This window comes from Grampus griseus (genome assembly GCF_964374135.1).
Source record: "Grampus griseus genome assembly, chromosome: 10".
In the NCBI taxonomy this organism is placed as follows: Eukaryota; Metazoa; Chordata; class Mammalia; order Artiodactyla; family Delphinidae; genus Grampus; species Grampus griseus.
Window position 1 is genome coordinate 72,949,303 of NC_139004.1, and position 24,775 is coordinate 72,974,077.

The following is a 24,775-nucleotide window of genomic DNA, read 5'->3' on the forward strand; positions in this document are numbered from 1 at the left end:
TATATATATTTTTTTTTTTTTTTTTTTTTTTTTTTTGTGGTATGCGGGCCTCTCCCTGCTGTGGCCTCTCCCGTTGCGGAGCACAGGCTCCGGACACGCAGGTCAGCGGCCACGGCTCACGGGCCTAGCCGCTCTGCAGCATGTGGGATCTTCCCGGACTGGGGCACGAACCCGTGTCCCCTGCATTGGCAGGTGGACTCTCAACCACTACGCCCCCAGGGAAGCCCTCTAATAGAGTAAAAAAAAAAAAAAGAAAGAAAGAAAGAAAACGAAAAAGGAAGGGAGAAAGAGAGAAAGCCAACCTATCAGATCCTCCTGGAATGGGAGCCTTAACAACCCGATTGCTGGCCACTCCTCTGTTCACAAACCCACAAACTGCTCAGATGGCATGAGTTTTCTGGGTCATACATTACAGTAACCCTCTGTTGCAAATCTTGGGACCATTTAGTTCTATAAACTTCACATATAACTCCAATTAGCTGATCAGTCCAGGTCCCACTTTACCCACTCTGTTCCTAGGTTAAGCCTCTATGAACAAAGGGCCTGTTATGAGTAAGGCAAATGGTATCTTCCTTTTGCTTTGTGCTACAACTGCACTGAATTGCTTTTACTTCCCGCAGTAGGTCTTGTGCCTTCTGGCCTTCAAGCCCTTGCACATGATCTTTCCTTCACCTAGAAAGCTTTCTAGGCTGAACAAAATGCCCTTCCATGTCCCTGTTGCACACTGTACTCGTCCTCTTTGTATGGTTGCCTCCCTCACTAACGTGTAAGCTGTTCAAGAACAGGCAGTGTGTCTGTCTTCATTGTAGACTCTCCACACTTAACCTGGCACATATTGGTTGAATAAATTTTCAAACGTCTCATAAATCTTTATCTGCTATTTTACAAAAGTTCCTTCTACCACATCATCTCAACTAAGATTTTGACAACCTTCCTCCTAATCTGGAGGCTTATATGAGGATTGGGTATTGGCAACCTTCTTGTTACCCACTGCCCTTTTTATTCTGCTGTGACTACTCAGTTACCTCTCCTTAACCTGTCTCAGCTTTAATTTCCTCATCTTGTAAAAGGGGACTCATGATACTACTAACTATCTCAAGGTTTGTGGTATAATATTGAGTGTTCACATTGTGGCACAGTGTTCAATGTGAACACTGAAAGAGTGAACATAAAGTGCTTAGCTCAGGGTCAGGTGCTTTAATTATTACTGAAACCCTTGCCAGTCATTTGCACCATCTTTTTTTGCCATCAAGTTTGCCCATCTTTCTCAGTAGCTTCAGCCCCAGACTTCTTTACCCATCTGTCCTTTGGAACCCATCATTCGCATTTCAGAGGTACTCTCACCAACTCCTTGACTACTCCGTGATTTTTGGCCATGCTGTTTTGCTTATTTCTAGCTCTTGGAAACTTTCACCATAAGCTTTACATACTTCCACTTTCTTGCTACTAACGGAAATCACAAAGCTGATTCAACACAGAATGTGCCAAATTTGCCAGATTGAGAGAATCTGTCTGATGGCATGGCAGTCTTCTTTTGTTCATTTAAAAGATGGCTTCTCGGGCTTCCCTGGTGGCGCAGTGGTTGAGAATCTGCCTGTCAATGCAGGGGACACGGGTTTGAGCCCTGGTCTGGGAAGATCCCACATGCCGCGGAGCAACTAGGCCCGTGAGCCACAACTACTGAGCCTGCGCGTCTGGAGCCTGTGCTCCACAGCCAGAGTGGCCGCGATAGTGAGAGACCCGCGCAACGCGATAAAGAGTGGCCCCTGCTTGCCGCAACTGGAGAAAGCCCTCGCACAGAAATGAAGACGCAACACAGCCAAAAATAAATAAATAAATAAATAAATATAAAATAAATAAATCTCAACCCAGGATATGCACCAGAATTAACCTGCAGAGCTTTGTAAAGCTACACATGTGTGGATCCCACCCTTCAGCCCTAAGAAGGAGACTTGTTAGGTGTGGGACCTAGGCATACCTATTTTTTTCTTGTTGTTTGTTTCCCTTTGTATGTATGTATGTATGTATGTATGTATTTATTTATTTACATCTTTATTGGAGTATAATTGCTTCACAATGTTGTGGTAGTTTCTGCTGTATAACAACGTGAATCAGCTATATGTATACATATATCCCCATATCCCCTCCTTCTTGTGTCTCCCTCCCACCCTCCCTATCCCACCCCTCTAGGTGGTCACAAAGCACTGAGCTGATCTCCCTGTGCTATGCAGCTGCTTCCCACTAGCTATCTATTTCACATTTGGTAGTGTATACATGTCAGTGCTACTCTCTCACTTTGTCCCAGCTTGCCCTTCCCCCTCCCCATGTCCTCAAGTCCATTCTCTACGTCTACGTCTTTATTTCTGTCCTGCCCCTAGGTTCATCAGAACCTTTTTTTTTTTTTTTTAGATTCCATATATATGTGTTAGCATACGGTATTTGTTTTTCTCTTTCTGACTTCCTTCACTCTGTATGACAGACTCTAGGTCCATCTACCCCACTACAAATAACTCAATTTCGTTTCTTTTTATGGCTGAGTAATATTCCATTGTATATATGTGCCACATCTTCTTTACCCATTCATCTGTCGATGGACACTTAGGTTGCTTCCATGTCCCGGCTATTGTAAATAGTGCTGCAGTGAACATTGTGGTACCTGACTCTTTCTGAATTATGGTTTTCTCTGGGTGTATGCCCAGTAATGGGATTGCTGGGTCATGTGGTAGTTTTTTTTTTAGTTTTTTAAGGAACCTCCATACTGTTCTCCGTAGTGGCTCTATAAATTTACGTTCCCATCAACAGTGCAAGAGGGTTCCCTTTTCTCCACACCCTCTCCAGCATTTATTGTTTGTAGATTTTTTGATGATGGCCATCCTGACCAGTGTGAGGTGATACCTCCTTGTAGTTTTGATTTGCATTTCTCTAATGACTAGTGATGTTGAGCATCCTCTCATGTGTTTGTTGGCAATCTGTATCTTCTTTGGAGAAATGTCTGTTTAGGTCTTCTGCCCATTTTTGGATTGGGTTGTTTGTTTTTTTTGATATTGAGCTGCATGAGCTGCTTGTTGATTTTGGAGGTTAATCTTTGTCAGTTTGCAAATATTTTCTCCCATTCTGAGGCTTGTCTTTTGGTCTTGTTTATGGTTTCCTTTGCTGTGCAAAAGCTTTTAAGTTTCATTAGGTCCCATTTGTTTATTTTTGTTTTTATTTTATTAATATGCAAATTTATTTAATTTTGGCTGCGTTGGGTCTTTGTTGCTGCATGCGGACTTTCTCTAGTTGTGGTGAGCGGGGGCTACTGTTGTGGTGCGCGGGCTCCTCATTGAGGTGGCTTCTCTTGTTGCAGAGCATGGGCTCTAGGTGTGCGGGCTTCAGTAGTTGTGACATCAGGGCTCACTAATTGTGGCTTGTGGGATCTAGAGTGCAGGCTCAGTAGTTGTGGCGCATGGGCTTAGTTGCTCCACAGCATGTGGGATCTTCCTGGACCAGGGCTCAAACCTGTGTCCCCTGCATTGGCAGGTGGATTCTTAACCACTGCGCCACCAGGGAAGTCCTATTTTTGTTTTTATTTCCATTTCTCTAGGAGGTGGGTCAAAAAGGATCTTGCTGTGATTTATTTCATAGAGTGTTCTGCCTATGTTTTTCTCTGTTTTATAGTGTCTGACCTTACATTTAGGTCTTTAATCCATTTTGAGTTTATTTTTGTGTATGGCGTTAGGGAGTGTTCTAATTTCATTCTTTTACATGTAACTGTCCAGTTTTCCCAGCACCACTTATTGAAGAGGCTGTCTTTTCTCCATTGTATATTCTTATCTCCTTTTTCAAAGATAAGGTGACCATATGTGCGTGGGTTTATCTCTGGGCTTTCTATTCTGTTCCATTGATCTATATTTCTGTTTTTATGCCAGTACCATACTGTCTTGATTACTGTAGCTTTGTAATATAGTCTGAAGTCAGGGAGCCTGATTCTTCCAGCTCTATTTTTTTTTCTCAAGATTGCTTTGGCTATTCGGGGTCTTTTGTGTTTCCATGCAAATTGTGAATTTTTTTGTTCTAGTTCTTTGTTTATTTATTTTTAAATTTTTGGCTGTGTTGGGTCTTCATTGCTGCACGCAAGCTTTCTATCTCTAGTTGTGGTGAGCAGGTGCTACTCTTTGTTGCAGTGCATGGGCTTCTCATTGGTGCTTTTTCTTGTTGCAGAGCACAGGCTGTAGGTGTGTGGGCTTCAGTAGTTGTGGCACGCAGGCTCAGTAGTTGTGGTGCATGGGCTTAGTTGCTCTGTGGCATGTGGGGATCTTCCCAGACCAGGGCTCAAACCTGTGTCCCCTGCACTGACAGGCGGATTTTTAACCACTGCGCCACCAGGGAAGCCCTGTTCTAATTCTGTGAAAAATGCCATTGGTAGTTTGGTAGGGATTACACTGAATCTGTAGATTGCTTTGGGTAGTATAATCATTTTCACAATGTTGATTCTTCTAATCCAAGAACATGGTATATCTCTCCATCTGTTTGTATCATCTTTAATTTCTTTCATCAGTGTCTTATAGTTTTCTGCATACAGGTCTTTTGTCTCCTTAGGTAGGCTTATTCCTAGGTATTTTATTCTCTTTGTTGCAGTGGTAAATGGGAGTGTTTCTTTAATTTCTCTTTCAGATTTTTTGTCATTCGTATATAGGAATGCAAGAGATTTCTGTGCATTAATTTTGTATCCTGCTACTTTGCCAGATTCATTTATTAGCTCTAGTAGTTTTCTGGTAACATCTTTAGGACTCTCTATGTATAGTATCATGTCATCTGCAAGCAGTGACGGTTTTACTTCTTCTTTTCCGATTTGGATTCCTTTTATTTCTTTTTCTTCTTTGATTGCTGTGGCTAAAACTTCCAAAACTATGTTGAATAATAGTGGTGAGAGTGGGCAACCTTGTCTTGTTCCTGTTCTTTGAGGAAATGGTTTCAGTTTTTCACCATTGAGGGCGATGTTGGCTGTGGGTTTGTCATATATGGCCTTTATTATGTTGACGTAGGTTCCCTCTATTAGGCATACCTATTTTTAAAAAGCCTTGGGTTGTTCTTTTGGACAACTAGGTTTAAGAACTCTGCTCTGTTAAGTTTCTGGCAACTGTTTTATGGGCTTTCCCTTATCCTCAAGTCCCAAATTTCCCTTCTCATGTTGTCTGCTGTGAATCCCTACTTCCTGGCTCTGTACCTGTATTTCCAGCTGCTTGCTTGATTGTTTCCTCTTGAGTGTCCTACTTTCACCTTATAATTACTCTGTACAAAGCCTAATTCCCACCTTCAAACTAGAGCAATCCACTAACTTACCAATTTCATTTATTGCTCCAACATTCTGTAAACACTCTAGCTCAGAATATTGGTATCTTTTCTGAATCCTGTCTCTTCTTTACCTTTAGCAGTTGTCACCTACACCATTTGCCTGCCTTCCCTGCTACTACTTGTTTTTCCTGATGCCAACCTAGAATGTTACAGTAGCTCTCCACTTCTGGCCACCATATTTTGCCAACCCACTGCCTCCAGAATATTCTTCTGTTACAGCTTTATTCATGTCATTCTCCTGCTTTTAGAAGCCTTAAGTTGCTGTGTCATACTGTAGAATAAAGTCTGAAATGCTTACCTGTACACTTGAGACCCTCAAAAATGTGGATCCAATTCAACCTTTTGATTTTATTTCCCATTACCTCCCTTAATGTATGTTAAGCAACGTTATTTAGAGGCAAGAGGGAGAAGAAACTCTTTTTGAATACTAGCGCTGCCACTTGCCAAAATGGGATCTGAAGCAAGTTTAGCTTCTTTGACTTTAGTTGCCTCATCTGTAAAAATAGAACATAAAAATAACTATTTACGTGGTTTGTCATAAGTAGTTAACATGTATAGTGTGCTTAGCACCTATACATGTTAACTACTGGCACCTAAAGGGCCTTGAAATATATTCTTTACCCCCTCCCTCCAATCTCCTCCAGCTGCCCTCATTAGATGTGCAGCTCTCTCACATCCGTCTCGTTTTCTTTCTCTTTGCTCATGCCACTCTCTCTGCCTTTCCATTTATAGCTTTTGAAATCCTATTCTTTTTTTTTCTTTACCCTCTTCATAAATGCCCCTGCCCTTGTCCATTTCAAATTCCCACAGTGCTTTATAGCATTTTTCCCCCTTTGTTGTTATGTTAGATATTTCTAGTTCTGTCTACAAACTGAATTGAAATCTCAAGGACAAGGACCTGGTTGTAGTCCTCTTGGTTTTTCCTGTCATTCCCAGCATGCTCCTTTGTAGCCAGCATGTTTTCAGTGAATATTGAGCCAACAGGTAAAGCCAAAGAACCAACCAAGTCAAAAGATAAACCAACAAGCAATATCACTCCAAGAGAAATAAAGTAGCAAATTAATCCACATACCTAGAGAAAGGATTCCTCCCATCAAATAAATAGGTCGAAAGAGGACTTCTCTGGGAAATAGCTGACTCTGAATCTAGGGCAGGAAATGTATAAATTGAATTTATAAGATTTTTGTTATATCAGGAAGCAATGGAATTATCTAAGACTGCTGAGGTTCTGTTAGAAGAACTCAGGAATTAACGTGGAATTTTGGCTGATTAAATGTTAGACAATTTGAGTATCAAGCAATAATAAGAGCAGTGGATTGAAATATATCAAATATGTTCAAATCCATAAAGTTACAATGAAACTAAAAAAGAAAAAAAGATTTGATCTCCTCTGGAAGAACCTAGGAAACCCATTTCTCATTCTGAAAACAGAAGAATAAAGCATTTGTGTTACCTTTCTTGTAGGAATTATACCTGAGATAAACAAGTAGTTGAAGAAAATGTTTCTTTTAATCACTGAACTCCAGCTCACAAATGAAGATGATAGAATATCATTTCAAATGATAGATGATAGAATATCAATTCAAAAAAAGTTTTTCTAAGACAGTCTCTTCAGCAAGTGGTATTGGGAAAGCTAGACAGCCACATGTAAATAATGAAGTTAGAACACACCCTCACACCATACACAAAAATAAACTCAAAATGGCTTGAAGACTTAAATATAAGACGTGACACCATAAAACTCCTGGAAGAGAACATAGGCAAAACATTCTCTGACATAAATCGTACCATTGTTTTCTTAGGTCAGTCTCTTAAGGCAATAGCAAAAGCAAAAATAAACAAATGGGACCTAATCAAACTTATAAGCTTTTGCACAGCAAAGGAAACCATAAAGAAAATGAAGAGACCGCCTACAGACTGGGAGAAAATATTTACAAACGATGCCACCGACAAGGGCTTAATTTCCAAAATATACAAACAGTTCATACAACTCAATAACAAAAAAAAACCCAATCAAAAAATGGGTAGAAGACCTAAATACACATTTCTTCAAAGAAGACATACAGATGGCCAAGGGGCACATGAAAAGCTGCTCAGCATTGCAAATTATTAGAGAAATGCAAATCAAAACCAACAGTGAGGTACCACCTCACACTGGTCAGAATGGCCATCATTAAAAAGCCTACATGTAACAAATGCTGGAGAGGGTATGGAGAAAAGGGAACCCTCCTACACTGTTGTTGGGAATATAAATTAGTGCAGCTACTATGGAAAAACAGTATGGAGGTTCCTTAAAAAACGAGTTGCCACATGGATCTAGCAATCCCACTCCTGGGCATGTATCTGGAGAAAACTCCAGAAAACCCATAATTTGAAAAGATACATGCACCCCAGTGTTTATCGTAGCACTGTTTACAGTAACCCGTGTACTGTAAACGGAAGCAACATAAACGTCCATCAATAGATGAATGGATAAAGAAGATGTAGTATATATACACAATGGAATACTACTCAGCCATAAAAAAGAATGAAATCATGCCATTTTCAGTAACATGGATGGACTAGAGATTATCATACTAAGTGAAGTTAGTCAGATAGAGAAAGACAAATATCATATGATATCACTTGTATGTGGGAATCTAAAATATGACACAAATTTTCTGTTACAAAACAGAAACAGACTTACAGACATAGAAAAAAGACTTATGGTTACCAAAGGGGAAAGGGGGTGGGGGAGGGATAAATTAGGAGTTTGGGATTAGCAGATACAGACTACTATATATAAAATGGACAACAAAGTCCTACTGTATAGCACAGGGAACTATATTCAATATCCTAAAATAAATCATAATGGAAAAGAATATGAAAAAGAATATGTATGTATATGTATAACTGAATCACTTTGCTGTATACCAGAAACTAACAAAACATTGTAAATCGACTATACTTCAAGTTAAAAAAGTTTTTTTTCTTAATTTGAAGAGTACTTGTCTATCCAGCTAACTTGCCCTGTCTCTTTTCTAACCTTAAAAAAAAAAAAAGCAGTCTTAGAATCAGAAGCTTTATGTAGCAAAAAATACCAGAATGAAGGTTTGGTAACTTTCGTTTTAGATTGCAGTCAAAAGGCAATTAGAGGGACTTCCCTGGTGGCAAAGTGGTTAAGAATCCACCTGCCAATGCAGGAGACAAGCATTCGAGCCCCAGTCTGGGAAGATCCCACATGCCTCGGAGCACCTAAGCCCATGCACCGCAACTACTGAGCCTGCGCTCTAGAGCCCGCGAGCCACAACTTCTGAAGCCCATGCGCCTAGAGCCAGTGCTCCGCAACAAGAGAAGCCACCGCAATGAGAAGCCCTCACACTGCAACGAAGAGTAGGCCCCACTCTCTGCAGCTAGAAAAAGACAGAGCACAGCAATGGAGACACAAAGCAGCCAAAAATAAATAAATTAATTATTTTTTAAAAAGGCAATCATATGAATAATTTCCCATCCTGGAAATGTTAAAACCTCTCATTTGGGTCTTGTTTTTTTTTAATGTTTCTGGAGTTTTACTTCCCGTTACTGCCGGTCATCTCAAGAGACCCTTCAACCTACTCAAGTAGATTGTAGTATTGACCTTCCTACTCAATGGAGGGAAGGAGACAGAACCAGAGTCCAACATTCTAGTAGTTTCAGTCTCCCAGTCCAGGGTCTTAAACAGTTTTTAAACTTATCACAGTGAACATTGGTTCTTTAAGTGGTGTATGTGTAAAGAGGTAATAGGAAAGGCTGACTGTATATCATAAAGTAAATATATTAACTCCAAAGCAAAATAAATAATCTGTATAAGATAATAGGGAAAGAACTCATTTAAATGGCAGTCAGCGTGTATAGTCTTAATTCTGATTTTTAATGAAGTGCCATAAATACAGCAGGTAATTGCAGATTTTTCTCTGCAGATATACCTTGTTTTCCCTCGACACATGTTTTTCATGTTTTAACGTTTCTGAAATTTGCATTTAGCTTACAATACATGTGTATACTTAACGTGGCAGTGTTCCTACAGCCTCCTTACCCCGCCCAAAAAACTTTAAAATTGTGTTTTACAATTAATTTTGTTTTTGAATCTTGGCAGTATGACAGTAATAATGTTTCTGGATGAATTTCTAGAGCAAAGTTTGTTTTAAAAGTGCTTCAAACATGCTTTAGGGGCTTCCCCGGTGGCGCAGTGGTTGGGAGTCCGCCTGCTGATGCGGGGGACACGGGTTCGTGCCCCGGTCCGGGAGGATCCCACGTGCCACGGAGCGGCTGGGCCCGTGAACCATGGCCACTGAGCCTGTGCGTCCGGAGCCTGTGCTCCGCAACGGGAGAGGCCACAGCAGTGAGAGGCCTGTGTACCGCAAAAAAAAAAAAAAAAAAAAAAATGCTTTAGAGCAGTATTTTCCAAAGTAGTTTCTTCATAATACCATGTATACCGTGTATGTTATACCATAGTGCCAGTTCCAGTGTTCCTAAAAAGGGGAGCGGGGATTCTCAATGGTCAAATAAGTTTGGAAAACACATATAACCTTTAGAGTTTCATTATGGACAAAAAGCCCATTAAGCTCTGAGAAAGCCTGTGATTTAAATAAGTAAAAACTCTTTAAATGTCTTTTAACCAAGTATTTTCCAAACTCTTCTGACCCCAAAATCCTTTTTTGTTAATACCTGCTAGCACTCCATTTTAGGAAATGCTGCTAGGTAGAGTCATTAATAAAAGTATTAGAAAGAAACATTTTTGTCAGGTTGCTTTAAATACTTGCCTTTTGCGAATTGAAAAGATTACTAACATTTCTATGCATCTGTTTACCTAGTTGTCACAAGAACCTTTCCAAAGGCAGGCATGACTAGACTAGATTATCAGCTTAGTCAGACATGATCTTTAACTGATATTTAACTGCTTTCAATAGTACAGCAACCTCGAACTGCCCAGGTAGTATTAGCCCTTGGTTCATCTCACATTGGTACATTGCACCACCAGGGAATTCCCCAAAACCATCGACTTTTAAACTATGAAAATAATTTTTTTCTGTAAAAGAAAGAGAAGCTCTGTACAAGTACTGCTTTTGAGAGGTTTTGTCTCTTGAAATCTTCAGAAGAAGGAGGAAGTAAGAAGCAATGGTAAGAAGCTATCTTTAGGACTTCCCTGGTGGCGCAGTAGTTAAGAATCCGCCTGCCAATGCAGGGGACGTGAGTTCGAGCCCTGGTCCGGGGAGATCCCACATACTGCGGAGCAACTAAGCCCATGCGCCACAACTACTGAGCCTGCGCTCTAGAGCCCGCAGGCCACAGCTACTGAGCCTGTATGTTGCAACTACGGAAGCCTGTGAGCCTAGAGCCCATGCTCTGCAATAAGAGAAGCCACCACAGTGAGAAGCCCACGCACCGCAACAAAGAGTAGCCCCTGCTCGCCTCAACCAGAGAAAGCCCGTGTGTGGCAATGAAGACCCAATGCAGCCAAAAGTAAATAAATAAATAAAAAGCCTTAAAAAAGAAGAAGAAGCTATCTACAAAGTGACTGATATAATGTTATATAAAGATGTTTGGAGGTGGAGGAGGAAACAACCACCGAAAAAACAAAACCATAATTTTATTTTATTTATTTATTTATTTTGTGGTACGCGGGCCTCTCACTGTTGTGGCCTCTCCCGTTGCGGAGCACAGGCTCCAGACGCGCAGGCTCATAGGCCATGGCTCATGGGTCCAGCCGCTCTGCGGCATGTGGGATCCTCCCGGACTGGGGCACGAACCCGCGTTCCCTGCATCGGCAGGCGGACTCTCAACCACTGCACCACCAGGGAAGCCCCACAAAACCATAATTTTAAATACTGAACTGGGAACTTCAGACTTGAGTTCTAGCCAACAGCTGTGATACTTAATAGCAGAGAGTTGTAGAAGCAGTTTCACTAGTCTGAGGTCTTGGTTTTCTCGCTCATAAAATGGGGTATTGAATGGCATATTCCAAGCTGTTATTATACGGAACTTTAGAGTTTTGTGAGGTATGGATAGGAGTTATAGGTTGGGGACAGGAGACTGAGGACTAAGGGCTAAATTTTAAACTGGGTACTAGTTGTGCTTAGGGTTTTGTTTTGTTTTGTTTTTTGTTTTTTTTGCGGTACGTGGGCCTGTCACTGCTGTGGCCTCTCCCGTTGCGGAGCACAGGCTCCGGACGCGCAGGCTCACCGGCCATGGCTCACGGGCCTAGCCGCTCCGTGGCATGTGGGATCCTCCCGGACCGGGGCACGAACCCATGTGCCCTGCATCGGCAGGCGGACTCTCAACCACTGCGCCACCAGGGCAGCCCCACTAGTTGTGCTTAGATTTTGATGCTAGCATATAGAGGAGAAAGTGCGTCTCCCCCTCACCCCAACCCCGACCCGCAATTGTATTTCCATGTACTCCAATGACCTTTGGTTCATTGTTGCTATAGCATTGGACGTTAGGACACTTTTCAAAGCAATTTTATCTGTGATTCTGCCTTGCAGTTGTGATTCATTATAGATAGGAATGCATTTCTCCAGGGGAATGAATATTGTTAAACCACCAAAATTATTTTCGTTCCTGGAAGTTATTATATTTAAGAATAAAATATATGTTTAGACATGAGAGGTATGAAGGTATATATTTTTATACAATTATTTTATCCATCTTATTTGTTTGTTTTAACCAGTTACCCATGGGTGTATTGTTTCCACAATAAAACTTTTTCTACCAGATGGTATGGAAGCCCGGCTCCGCTCAGAGTGAGTATAATATAGAGCTATGAACTTTTTGTATTAATTACATTGGTTAATAATACTCTAGATGATAGTATACTGTTTATACTTCAGGATTATTCTAATAATGTTAGAAAATTGATGTAGTACTTTTGGAATATAATGTACTACAGTATAATTGCTTTTCACATTAGTTACAATTGTAGTAAATAATAATGTGTAAGGAGGCACAGTTATTTTGTTTCCAAAATTGACTTTATAACTTATATTTGCTGGAAAATTAGTTTTTTAGAATATTTGGAGTATGTAAGTTATTGATGCGTGATAATTGTATTCATTTTGATCTGCATTTCATATACGACTTCTTAAACTATGGTTGCCTCTGAAGCTAATGCCAGTGTCATAATCTTAAAGGACTTTAAGGATGTTGACACAGTTGGTAGTCTATATTGGTGGGAGTTTTTGGAGGAATTTTCCAATTCTGTAGTTTTTTCTTTTTTAAAATGAAGCAGTGGAAAGGTCACTTACACGAGGACAAACTTGAGAGGGAAAAATTGCTCATAAAATGCAAATGTTAAAATGTAAGCATAAATACATTTTGATCTTGTACTTTTCACAGATTATTATTATGAAGTGTTAGAGGGAGCTAAACAGTCTTTAAACTTAAGCATTTTTTATTTTGAATAAATAAATACGAATATTGGATATGGTAGAGGCTTGTTTCTACACCCAGCATAATATTTTCTGTCCTACAAAAGCAGAAACAAATATCTGAGGGTGGGAGGTTGAGAGCAGCAGTAAGTTGAAGGTGAAGTAGAATAGTGAGTAGGAAAGAGAGGGAAAAAGGAAGCAGAGAGAGATCCTCTTATTACTATGATAGTGCTTTCATTAGAATTACTGTATATTATGCTTCAGTTGGAGGCTACCAATTTGTTTTTTTTTAAAACCTTTCAGGATATCTGAATAAAACAGAAAATTTTAAACATTTTATGTTTTTGGGTTTTTTTTTGTGGTACGTGGGCCTCTCACTGTTGTGGCCTTTCCTGTTGCGGAGCACAGTCTCTGAACGCACAGGCTCAGCGGCCATGGCTCACGGGCCCAGCCGCTCCGCGGCATGTGGGATCTTCCCGGACTGGGGCACGAACCCGTGTCCCCTGCATCGGCAGGGGGACTCTCAACCACTGTGCCACCAGGGAAGCCCTTAAACATTTTAAATTTAAAACGTTAAACTGTTCCCTATTCTAAATTATAGTTTAATTATTAAAAATATAGTTAACTTTGGGAACATTAATGTGACTTAGCTTTTAATATGAGTTAGTCAAGAGTTAAGGTTTTAAAAATAAGAGTAACTATTAATCAACTAATAACAAATGGCTTCTTAAAGACCTGGATGTTTGTATTTGATAATGAGATTTTTCTTTCATGGATTCAAAAGCTTTGAGCAGCTGCATAAAGGGTCATGTCTGTTCTCAGCTTCCATCCGATAGGGCATATGAATTTTTTCAAAGTCTACATCAGTGAGTTGTGTTCCTATCCCTCTTGTTCCCCCAGTGCTTTTCATCTTTGTCCCTTTTTCCTTCTCTTTGTTTGGTTTTTCTTATGTGGTTAAATGTTAGCATCATTTAAAATTTCGCTGCCAGTTTCATTGTGTGTAATCTGGTTGACTTTCTGGAGAAGATGAAGTTTGAACAGGCAATCCTCAAGCTGGAGGAAGATCAGAACGGTCTTTAGAGGTAGATAGTCTGGTTCAAAGCCCAACTCCACCTGTTCTGTGACTTGATCAGGCCTCTCTTTTCTCATTTGTAAAATGAAGTTAATAATAGTACCTATTGAGCAGGAATTTTATGAGGAGGATTAAGCAAGACTGTACACTTAAAGAGTTTAGTGTAGTACCTGGTGCATAATGAGCACACGATGAATACTGTTTCTCTTACTGTAATCTAATATTTTCTAGCAATCAAGATGCTTTTAAGTATGCCAGAATACCATTTAATATTTTTAAGGTCTTCAGTAGGTATACCATTCTCAAAAAGCTGATTCTTTTTTCTTCCTTGATTTTTATTGCACAAATAATTTTCAAATAATAAGAAACATAGAAAAATTGCCTATAATCCCACCACCCTAACACTAAATAAGTTTTCCTTCTACAGTTCCTTGTTGTGTATGAACTTTTTTCCATAACTCAAACAAAATACACCTGTATCCACAATAGTTTCTGTAAAGTACAAATATATATCAATTATGGAATGTTTTGCTAGATTTTTAGCCTTTTGTTTATCAACCAGATTTTCATGAGAACGGAAAATTTTGTACTTGGGTCACTGAGAAAACTCGTTTAAAAAAAAACAAAAACAAAACCTCCTGGGACTTCCCTGGTGGTCCAGTGATTAAGATTCCGTGCTCCCAGTGCAGGGGGCCCAGGTTCAATCCCTGGTCAGGGAACTAAGGTCCCATATATTGCAGCTAAGCCCACGTGCCGCAACTAGAGAAGCTCGTGCGCCACAACAAAGAGCCCAGGCACTGTGATGAAGACCCAGCACAGCCAAAATAAAAAACAAAAAGCTTCCATTAATACCATTTGCTTCTATTTAGACTTTCTCAAATTCATTTCCCTGTATGTGCGTATCTACAGAGAAAAGGTATATACCCCAAATGGCTATATCTGGGTGCTGGCATTGGGTAGTTTTTATTTATTTCCTCATGCTTTACTTCACACATTTTCCCTAGTCAATATGTATTACTTGTATAAAATCAAGAAAAAGAAACTTATGTTTAAAACGTCTATTGCATTTTTATGAGGCAGAGGAAAAAACACTAAAGCTGTATGTAATTTTTTAAACCTTCATTAGGCACCAGATTTGTTAGGGCCTTGTATAGGTTCTGGGGATGCAGAGGTGAATTGTTCAAAGTGCTGAGAACACAGATGTGAAATCAAAGGAGTAGAGCAGGGGATTATATGGTCTCAGTGGGAGTCTCTACAGGATATCATGGGAGCTCAGAAGGGAAGTGGGGGCTAATACTTAATATTCCATTTTATTCAGCATCTTAGTGTATTTGTGACTAATTAAATTGAAATATTCTTAGGATGTTTGCAGTTACTACAATGGAATCAGAATTGTCATCCCTATTTTTAAGTCCTGCAAGATCAGTTTGTCAGCAACTTACACGTGATTAACCTGTTGAATCTAGGAACTTTACCTAATCAACCATCAAGCAGACCATTACCAGATTGGCCTCTAGGATATGGAGTGAGGAGCAACTGGTAGGGACCATGGGTGGCAGTCTTGCTCTGTGCTCCGTCTACTCACCCTACCAACCCACATTACAGTATCTTACAGTGCTTGTTAAGACAGGAACCCTGGCTTCCTTAGCGGCTCTGTTCTCATGGGAGTGGTAGTAGTGATCAAGTGCTACTATGTCAAGGTACTTTTTTAAGCTCTTTACTTCTATTCACACATTTAATACTCACAGTAACCCTATGTGGTTAGTTTTATGATTATCCCCATTTTATGGATGAGGAAACTGAGACCTATAGTGGTTAGATAACTTGCCCAAGATTATATACCTGGTAAGTAGAGCCAAAATTTGGACCCAGTCAGTATAGCTTCTGAGCCTGCATGCTTAACTGCTACACTGTACTGCCTCTTATGTACTTTATAAGGCCCAAAAGGCAATTAATACCAATTAATACTGTGTTACTGTTTAGTTTTAAAGCTATATATTGAGTTAGATTCGTAACTACATGGAAGCTTTCAGTGTGTGAGGTGGCTGGGTAGAGAAGAGTAGTACTAATGTTTTGGTTAGCTGAAGTTGTTCTCCACTAGAATGTATTTTCAAATTATAGCCTTCTTTACAGTAGAACTTTGCTTTTTAAGGCTTTCTGTATAGAAGTATTTAATTTTAAGAGAACTTAATTTACACATTCTAAAATTTTAAATGGATAATTTAAGGAGTGCTTCCTTTCTGTTTAGAAGTTCTTATAACCAAGGAATTCACCATAGCCCTCATTAATAGTAGATCCAGCAAGGGCATTTAATACGTTTTGGATTTTGAATTTGTGTTTAGAAATACATTAATGTGTAAAAGGTTTGTGTATTTATTACCTTGTTTTCTAACAATTCTATATGTTTATGAAGGATTAAAAATAATTCACATTCTTTTAATTATATGAAAACAAGTGTGCCAACTTTGGGGTTTAAGATATTCTTGTACTGTCATACTCTATTTCCTCTATTGTCAGGAAATTAGATAAAAATTCTAAATTTTACTTTTCAGTGTCATCCATGCTCCATTACCAAGTCCTGTTGACAAAGTAAGTTGCTAATGATTATTTTTTCCAAACTGATTCAGCTATATTGCTTTTGAAAATGTTTCTGTTTGTTCGTTTTTAATATGCTTTACCTAGAAACTTACTTCTCTTTTGTAACAAAAATACAAGAATGCATATAGCTGTATAGTTATTCTAGTCTGATCTTCAAAAACTGGAGAATTTAGGATGGATGTTTCTTAGGACAAAGCCTTTGTTATCTCAAGTCAGTGGCTGACTCTAGACTAGAAGCATTTGTTTTGTGCCTAGCCAAAGGTAAGAAGTGTTAGTTACTACTTTTTATTCTATAATGCATTTCTGTCTAGAAATATTTATTAAAGCTTTGCACCCAGATAATTTACTCAAAATATACCTACACATGGAAATAACACAAATATGGGCTTACAGAAATTTCTCTTTAATTGTTCTTGAAGATCAGTTTTAACTTGATTTGGACAGAAACTTTGCAGTAATTACTTGTTAGAAAATATTTTTCTTTTGTTCAGAAATAATGGTGTATTAAACTGTAGATATTACTGCTAAGTAGCAAAAAAAAAAAAGATCTCTTGTATCTTTTGGCATTAAAGTGTATGTTGAGTTTTCTTAGTAAAGTAACTAAACTATTGGGAAAAACATTTTACTTTTTTTTCCTTCCATTTGGATAAAGAATGAAAGCCTACCTGAAACTGAAGTTCTCTGTTAGATTCCTTTTTTAGAAGTAAAAGTGGTTAAACATCAACTTCAGCAATACCAAGAGTCATTTCAGAAGTAAATAATGGCCTTGCTGATTTAGGACTAACTTTTAAAAAAATAATGCCACCTCTCTGTCTTCTACTTAGCATATTAGTAAAAATAGACTAATAAGTTAACACTTATAAGTTAACGCTAATAAGTTAACATATAAGGCTTGGGTAGTGTTGAGAATATGGATAAATGAATGATACAGCAACCTGTTAGTGCCTTTTTTAAAAAAAAATAATTCTGTGGTTCTATATTCCACACCCAGGAGAAACCCTTATAGAAGTTATTTCTTCCAATACTCTTGAGTTCTAAGCATTTTGGCTGTGACTTTAATGTTTAAACACTATTATTTCCCATCTTTTTCTTCTTAAAACCTACCTACAGTTTAAAGGAAAAAAAAAAAAGACCTTTTTTCATTGCCTCTGGCCATTGGACAAAGTATTGTATTTTGTGCCCTGCTTCTCCCCACGTGCCCACATACAAATATCATTTTGAAGATGGCTACTTCTAAACGAATTGTGACTTGTTGACATGTTGAAGAACTATTTGACAATGAATTTTAAAGGGGAAAAATGTAGATCTGTTGATTTAGCAGGTATTATTTCTGGGTAAAGAAAAGGCTGTATTGCCTTTGTGCCGTAAGTTTGTGATTTGGTTTATCAAGGAATGTTTTCATGGGTAGCACTTGTTGCACCATCCTGCTTGTAAATCCCAAACTGATCAGCATAATACAATACCGTTTATAAATTCTAGACATGGAGCAGAAATATTTTGAAAACTAAAGAAAATTGTTCATTTGAAAAATAATTTTTATTTTGCATATTTCAGTAAATAGGCATTGCAAGGACTTGATTTGGCTTTAATGTCTTCTGCAAATATTCTGTGTGACTGTCAATGGTGTATCATTTTGTTTCTAGGTTGCTGCTAACACTCCAAGTATGTACTCTCAGGAACTATTCCAGCTTTCTCAGTATCTTCAGGTAAAATATATCTTGAGAATTCTTAGTCTTTAAAAGCAGAACTTAGATTTGATTTTGCTAGTTCACAAATATAGGCTAAAGAAATACTGGCTGGATACAAGTACAAAAGAAATACCTTTTTAAAGTACAAAAAAAATTAAAAATAGGTCTTATAAAAAAAGGATTTAAAAAATCCGATTGTTAAGTCTAGAGAAGATAAGGTTCTGTACAAGAGAAGTTTTTTTCTTCACATATGAAGAAGTTCCACAGTTGTTCTTTATCCAAAGGTGACTTTTAAATAAAATTAAATCTGGACAGATTTTGGTTGTTATTAATAGCTATAATAGCAAATAATATGAACTGTTAAAATATTAACTATTAATAGCAAATAATTATGTAGTACTTACTATATGCCAGACTCTAGCAGACTTTAGCACTTTACCTATATTAATTCATTTAATCCTCACAAAATTCCTGTAGGGTACATATTTTATTCCCATTTTTATAGATGGAGTAACTGAGGGACACGGAAGTTTAAATAGTTTGCACAATATCACACACCGAGTTCTGTGGTTGAGCTGGGATTTGAACCCAGACAAGTCAGACCTCAGAGTCTCTCTCTTAACTACTCTTCTGTGCTGCTCAATCTGTAGAAAGATCTCTTGGTAGGGCAGATACTTAGAATGGGCTCCTGAAGACGTTAATGCCATATTTAAAGAGCCATACAGATCTCTAAAAAGAAAACAAGTGGTTGTTCTTTCCTTCTTTTTTTTTTTTTTTTCTGAGTTTGGTAGATTTAGACCGGATTATGGTTCTTATTATTCTAGTGAGGGAGCATGATTAAGGAAAACCCTGAATCAGGAGTTTAGAGATTGAGGTTTTTATCTTGGCTCCTACTCAATGAGTTCTGTGACCTTGGGTGAGTCAGTTTACATATGTGGGCCTTCAGTTGCCTTTTGTTTAAAATGATAGGACCAAACCAGTGATCCTGTGTCCCTACATTCTTTTATAGGTCAGTCACTAAGAGCAGTTCTACCTCAGTTAAGAATGTACACATCTGTGAAAATTATCAATGCATTAATCAGATCTTACTTTCCACTGGGCATAATGTAATGGTGGATTGAAAAGTGGTTTTACACATTTGCAGTTTAGTATTTACAAACGTAGGTAGACTCTAGCCAGAATTCCCTGGATTTGATCTTTGGCTTTAACTTCTGACCTGTTGGGAAAGTTGTTTGTGCCTCATTTTCCTCATCTATGATATGTGTATAATAATAGCACTTACTTCACATAATTGTAAAGAATAAATGAATTAATGCAGGGAATTCCCTGGCAATCCAGTGGTTAGCACTCGGTGATTTCACTGCCGAGGGCCCGGGTTTGATCCCTGCTTGGGGAACTGAGATCCCACAAGCTGCAAGGGACTTCCCTGGTGGTCCAGTGGTTAAGTCTCCGAGCTCCCAATGCAGGAGGCCCAGGTTCGATCCCTGTTCAGGGAACTAGATCCCACATGCCACAACGAAGATCCTGTGTGCCACAACTAAGACCCAGCGCAGTCAAATAAATAAATATTCAAAACAAAACAAACAAACAAAAAAGAATTAATACATGTAAAGCACTTAGAACAGTGCCTGGCACATAGAACGTATGCTGTAAATGTTAGTAGTTGTTTACCATTCAGTAGGAAGTCACATTAATTGACCTAGATCGCTCTTATTTTTTTTTTTTTTATTTATTTTATTTATTTATTTTTGGCTGCATTGAGTCTTCATTGCTGCGCGCAGGCTTTCTCTGGTTGCGGTGAGCGGGGGCTGCTCTTCATTGTGGTGCGCAGGCTTCTCATTGCGGTGGCTTCTCTTGTTGCGGAGCACAGGCTCTAGGCTCACGGGCTTCAGTAGTTGTGGCGTGCAGGCTCAGTAGTTGTGGCGCGTGGACTCAGTCGTTGTGGAACACAAGCTTAGTTGCTCCGTGGCATGTGGGATCTTCCCGGACCAGGGCTCGAACCCGTGTCCTCTGCATTGGCAGGTGGATTCTCAACCACTGCGCCACCAGGGAAGCCCAATCTCTCTTATTTTTAGAGGTAGAAGAAAACTTTGAGATTAATCTGGTCTAACCTTCACTTTTCATATGAGAAATATGGTAAAATGATTTCCCAGGGCTGTATACTACAGTTACTAGTTAACATGGACTGTGAATCTAATGTTCTGACTCACTCCAGTACTCTTTCCATCTTTCTTGTCAGTTCTTTGAATATTCATAATGGCATAATCTTCCACTGTTCTTTTTCTGATTCTTTGAGGGAAAATTATACTGGATTGTCTTTTCTGTATACGTCTTTTTGAATTGCTGAAGTTCTAATATAAGTTGTAAACCTTTTGAATAAAAACTGAAATAGATGCATTTCATGCCTTAGAACTAAAAGCTGTTCCTGGAAGTGTTAGATTTCTGTTAGGATGTGGTTCATGGAGTTATGAAACTCTAAATGGAATTGAGTAAAAAAGGAGAAATTACACCATCTAGTGGAAGTAGTGGTTGTTTGGTGGCTTTGTTTTTAAGTAAAACTTTTTGCAGCATTAGTGTAACTTCCTGGATATTAGGAATGTTTTAGAAGTTTAAAATAAACTTGGCACCTAGTCCCTTTTAAGTGTAAGCTGTGTTTTAATGTGTGTTCTGAGGCGGAATGACTTTTATTAGATTCCTTAATCTGTACTTTTAGAGTTATATTAAAAAGCAGTACCTCTGGGGCTTCCCTGGTGGCACAGTGGTTAAGAATCCGCCTGCCAATGCAGGGGACACGGGTTCGAGCCCTGGTCCAGGAAGATCCCACATGCCATGGAGCAACTAAACCTGTGCACCACAACTACTGAGCCTGTGCTCTAGAGCCCGCGAGCCACAACTACTGAAGCCCGCGCGCCTAGAGCTTGTGCTCCGCAACAAGAGAAGCCACCGCATTGAGAAGCCCGCACACCGTAACGAAGAATGGCAAGCCCGTGCACAGCAACTAAGACCCAGTGCCAAAAATAATAAATAAAATAAATAAATTTATTTTTTTTTTAAAAAAAAGCAGTACCTCTGACTCTAATCAGACCAAATTTTCCCTAATCATTATTTATCAAGGATGTGGAGAGCAACAAATGAATGCTTTAAACCTCAAATACTATGTTTGAAGTATATATTTCTCAGTTGAGGTGGCTCAGAGATATTATGGTAGTAAATGTTCTTCTTGGGATAATGACAGAAATAGAAGAAAGTGAATTTAAAGATGTGCCAAAACCGCAACTGAATGCTGTGTGAGCATTTTCATCTTGACTTCCAGTGATGGAGACCCTCTTAACAGCTATCAAATGTTAACAAGTGACCTAGAAATAAGGCTTTGCTTGCCAGTGTCTTTCTCTGTAAAAATATTCCTTTGGAGCTGCCAAATAGTTATATAACTCCTTGACCCCTTAATTACATTGAACTAACACTTGGTGGACTCTTACTTATATTTGGCATATTCGACTATGGCTAAGCGTTTTACAGTCACAGAGAGAATTAGAACACCTGAAAATGGAGTAGACTGTGAGAATAAAGCAGTCTCTCTCTTTATATATATATATAAAACACTGTGTTTATATAACACTTTTAAAAGGAAAAATTAAAAGTTATTTCTTTTGTAGATGTCTACTGATGTAGCTAAGCCATTATGAAGTATCTTTGCTGCTAGATTGTTTGGATTTAGTTTGGAATGAGTTTGTTCTCACCTCGCCCTCTCTCTCTCGCCATACACACACACACACACACACACACACACACATCTTTTAAATGTGTATATATAAAATGCAGGGGTTAAAGAATTTGTCAGATTTTCTACTCTAGGTTTGTTTTTTGTTTTTTTTTTTGCGGTACGCGGGCCTCTCACGGTTGTGGCCTCTCCCGTTGCGGAGCACAGCCTCCGGATGCGCAGGCTCAGCGGCCATGGCTCACGAGCCCAGCCGCTCCGCGGCATGTGGGATCTTCCCAGACCGGGGCACAAACCCGTGTTCCCTGCATCGGCAGGCGGACTCTCAACCACTGCGCCACCAGGGAAGCCCTAGGTTTTTGGTTTTTTAGACTCTTGTTAATTACAAGTAAAAAAACAAAAACAGATGACCTGTTTTCTGTTATAGGGGAAGTTGCAACTAGAGCACCCCTAATAGCACTAATCACAGCTCAACAAATGAGGCTATAATGATGTGGCCTAAATATATTTTACAAAGTAGATTTATCAGATTTGAAAGTGAGATACACTGTGGGTTGTAATATGAGAATATTTTCAGAATGTGCTAAAAATTGATTACTCTTCAAAGGTATCATGCTGAGTTTATTAGAATTTCTTTTGTGATTTATAATATTAGGAGGCCTTACATCGGGAACAGATGTTGGAACAGAAGTTAGCCACGCTTCAGCGGCTACTAGCCATCACCCAGGAGGCTTCAGATACCAGTTGGCAGGTATTCCAGTTGCCTTTATATTCAAGAAGCATTTAAGCACAGTTTAATATCCCTTAGCTGTTGATTAAGCTAAAACTAAAATTTTGTGACAAGCAAAGGCAAAGTTATTTCCTAATGAACAAATAATGAAAATTTAGCATTTTTCAGTGGATGTTGGTCAGCGTTATGATTTTAGATCTTTTCTGGCAGTAGCAACCTTTTTGATACATTTTTTTTTATTCCTCTGGGATTTTACTGATATTTAATTTTTCTTCAACAGGCTTTAATAGATGAAGATAGACTCTTATCACGGTTAGAAGTTATGGGAAACCAATTACAGGCTTGCTCCAAAGTGAGTATTAATCTCAAGTACATAAAGAAGAATGCATAGTTTTTTTATGTGGCTTCATGTCTTGACTGTCATTTTGAATACATGCAAAAACGTTTATACATTTTCACCATTCTTTTTAATCTTCTATCATTATGGGAAATTTCAAACATACATGTAAATAGAAAGAACTGTATAGTGAATACCCATGTACAGCTCTCTCTTTGTTCCATCATAGTTGATATTTGTTGGAGAAACTGGGTCATTTGTTCTGTATAATTTTCCTCAGTCTGGATTGATATTTAAACATTCTTCTAGCTCCTCCTTCCACACCGTAAATTCGTAGTTTGATCTACAGATTTAGATCAACTCTGATGTAGGCTCAACTTCTTTTTTCTTTCAGCACTTCGTAGATAATATTGTGTACTTTCACCAGGAAGCACCATAGTGTCTAGTTGTCTTCCTTTTTGAGATATTAGCAGTCTTTGATTATCCTTTCCTAGATCCATTCTTTTATTAAGGGTTGCAAAAATCGTGATGTTGTAATTCTATCTTTCCTTCGTTTACTAGCTGAGTTACTTCTATAAAGAGAAACTTCCCCGCATAAACCATTTTGTTATCCTGAGATACATTTTCTTTAGGCAAGGCAGGATAAATGATTTTCTCCCTTTATTTACTGGATTTCAAAATAATGGTTTGGTTCCTTTTCATCCACCAAAGAATGACCAATGAAGTATTTTTTCCCCCCAACTTAGATTTAAATATATTTCATGTGTATAAACCTATTTCATTTGTTTTCCTTATTGATTCCCAGTTATCCCACCTTTGGTCTATAGGAACTTCTTCAGGTTGGCACCTGAGTTCTTTTGATAGAACCCTGGTAGACTTTGATAGCTTCCTGCTGTCATATCAGACAAGATAGTCCATACTCATCTTTTACATTTCCTGCCTTAGACGTGGAATCAGCTTTTCCCACAGGGTGCTGTTATTCCATTTGGTTTAGTTATTATTTTAAAATGCTTGACCCCTTTAGAGGTAAGAGATTATTTTTGCCCATAAATGTAAATGTTGTGGCTTTCAGAGAATATGGCAAGTAGAAGAGTTCATTCATTTTGTATACTTGAGAGAAATTTTCAGTTTATTTCGACCTTTTTTTTCTGTTGGAAGTGTGAATTAATATATTTGTGAAGGCATAATTTATTAATGCAGCTTTTAAATAACAGCTTCAATTAATACAGAGTGAACATAATTTGTGTTTGGAGGTACCTCAATATAGAACTCAAAGAGCATTGCAATGTGTTGTTTTTTTAAATGGAAAATACTTAAAAAAATAACTTGGCTATAATTATAAATATTTTTTAATCCTAGAATCAAACAGAAGATAGTTTACGGAAGGAACTTATAGCATTACAGGAGGATAAACACAACTATGAGACGACAGCCAAAGAGTCCCTGAGGCGGGTTCTTCAGGAGAAAATTGAAGTGGTTAGAAAACTTTCAGAAGTTGAGGTATTTAACTATAACAAATACTAAATAGTACTATGATTTTAAAATTTTAGCCTAAAAGTGCTAGCTAGCATTTCAGGACATTTCAAACTTGGGTATTATTATATAGCTAGAAAATTTTTCCTGTCCATGTGGTGGGAAGGAGCAGTATGCTGTTTTCATTGTCAGGAATTCTCAACATAACCCTGTGAGTTCTGGTGCTTATGGTCTCTAGTCAGTGGTTGAGGAAATAAAAGCCTAACCAGGGAATTTTACTATTTGCACTTTGGTTAGGATTCAGCCTCCACACAGTGGACCACGATATGTGCCAAGGAATTGATCTCATTTCACATAGTTTTGTTTTTCTTCCAGGTGAGGATAGTCAGTGTAAGGTAGAGAGCAACACCACTATTCTTACTTTACCCATCCTCCAGAGA

General features: G+C 38.6%; 1 protein-coding gene across 29 annotated transcripts in view; it reads left to right on the plus strand.

The window, feature by feature from the left end:
• Positions 1-24,775, plus strand: part of SLMAP (sarcolemma associated protein) — a gene marked incomplete at its 5' end in the record, with an annotated part of 147,717 nt that overhangs the window by 65,473 nt on the left and 57,469 nt on the right. For all 29 annotated transcript variants that reach the window (XM_082663931.1, XM_082663909.1, XM_082663916.1 and 26 more), the window contains 6 exons: positions 12,023-12,095; positions 16,344-16,380; positions 18,033-18,095; positions 22,451-22,546; positions 22,806-22,877; positions 24,222-24,362. In XM_082663931.1, coding sequence (XP_082520057.1) covers positions 12,023-12,095; positions 16,344-16,380; positions 18,033-18,095; positions 22,451-22,546; positions 22,806-22,877; positions 24,222-24,362 — 482 coding nt within the window. The remainder of the gene's footprint in view (positions 1-12,022; positions 12,096-16,343; positions 16,381-18,032; positions 18,096-22,450; positions 22,547-22,805; positions 22,878-24,221; positions 24,363-24,775) is intronic.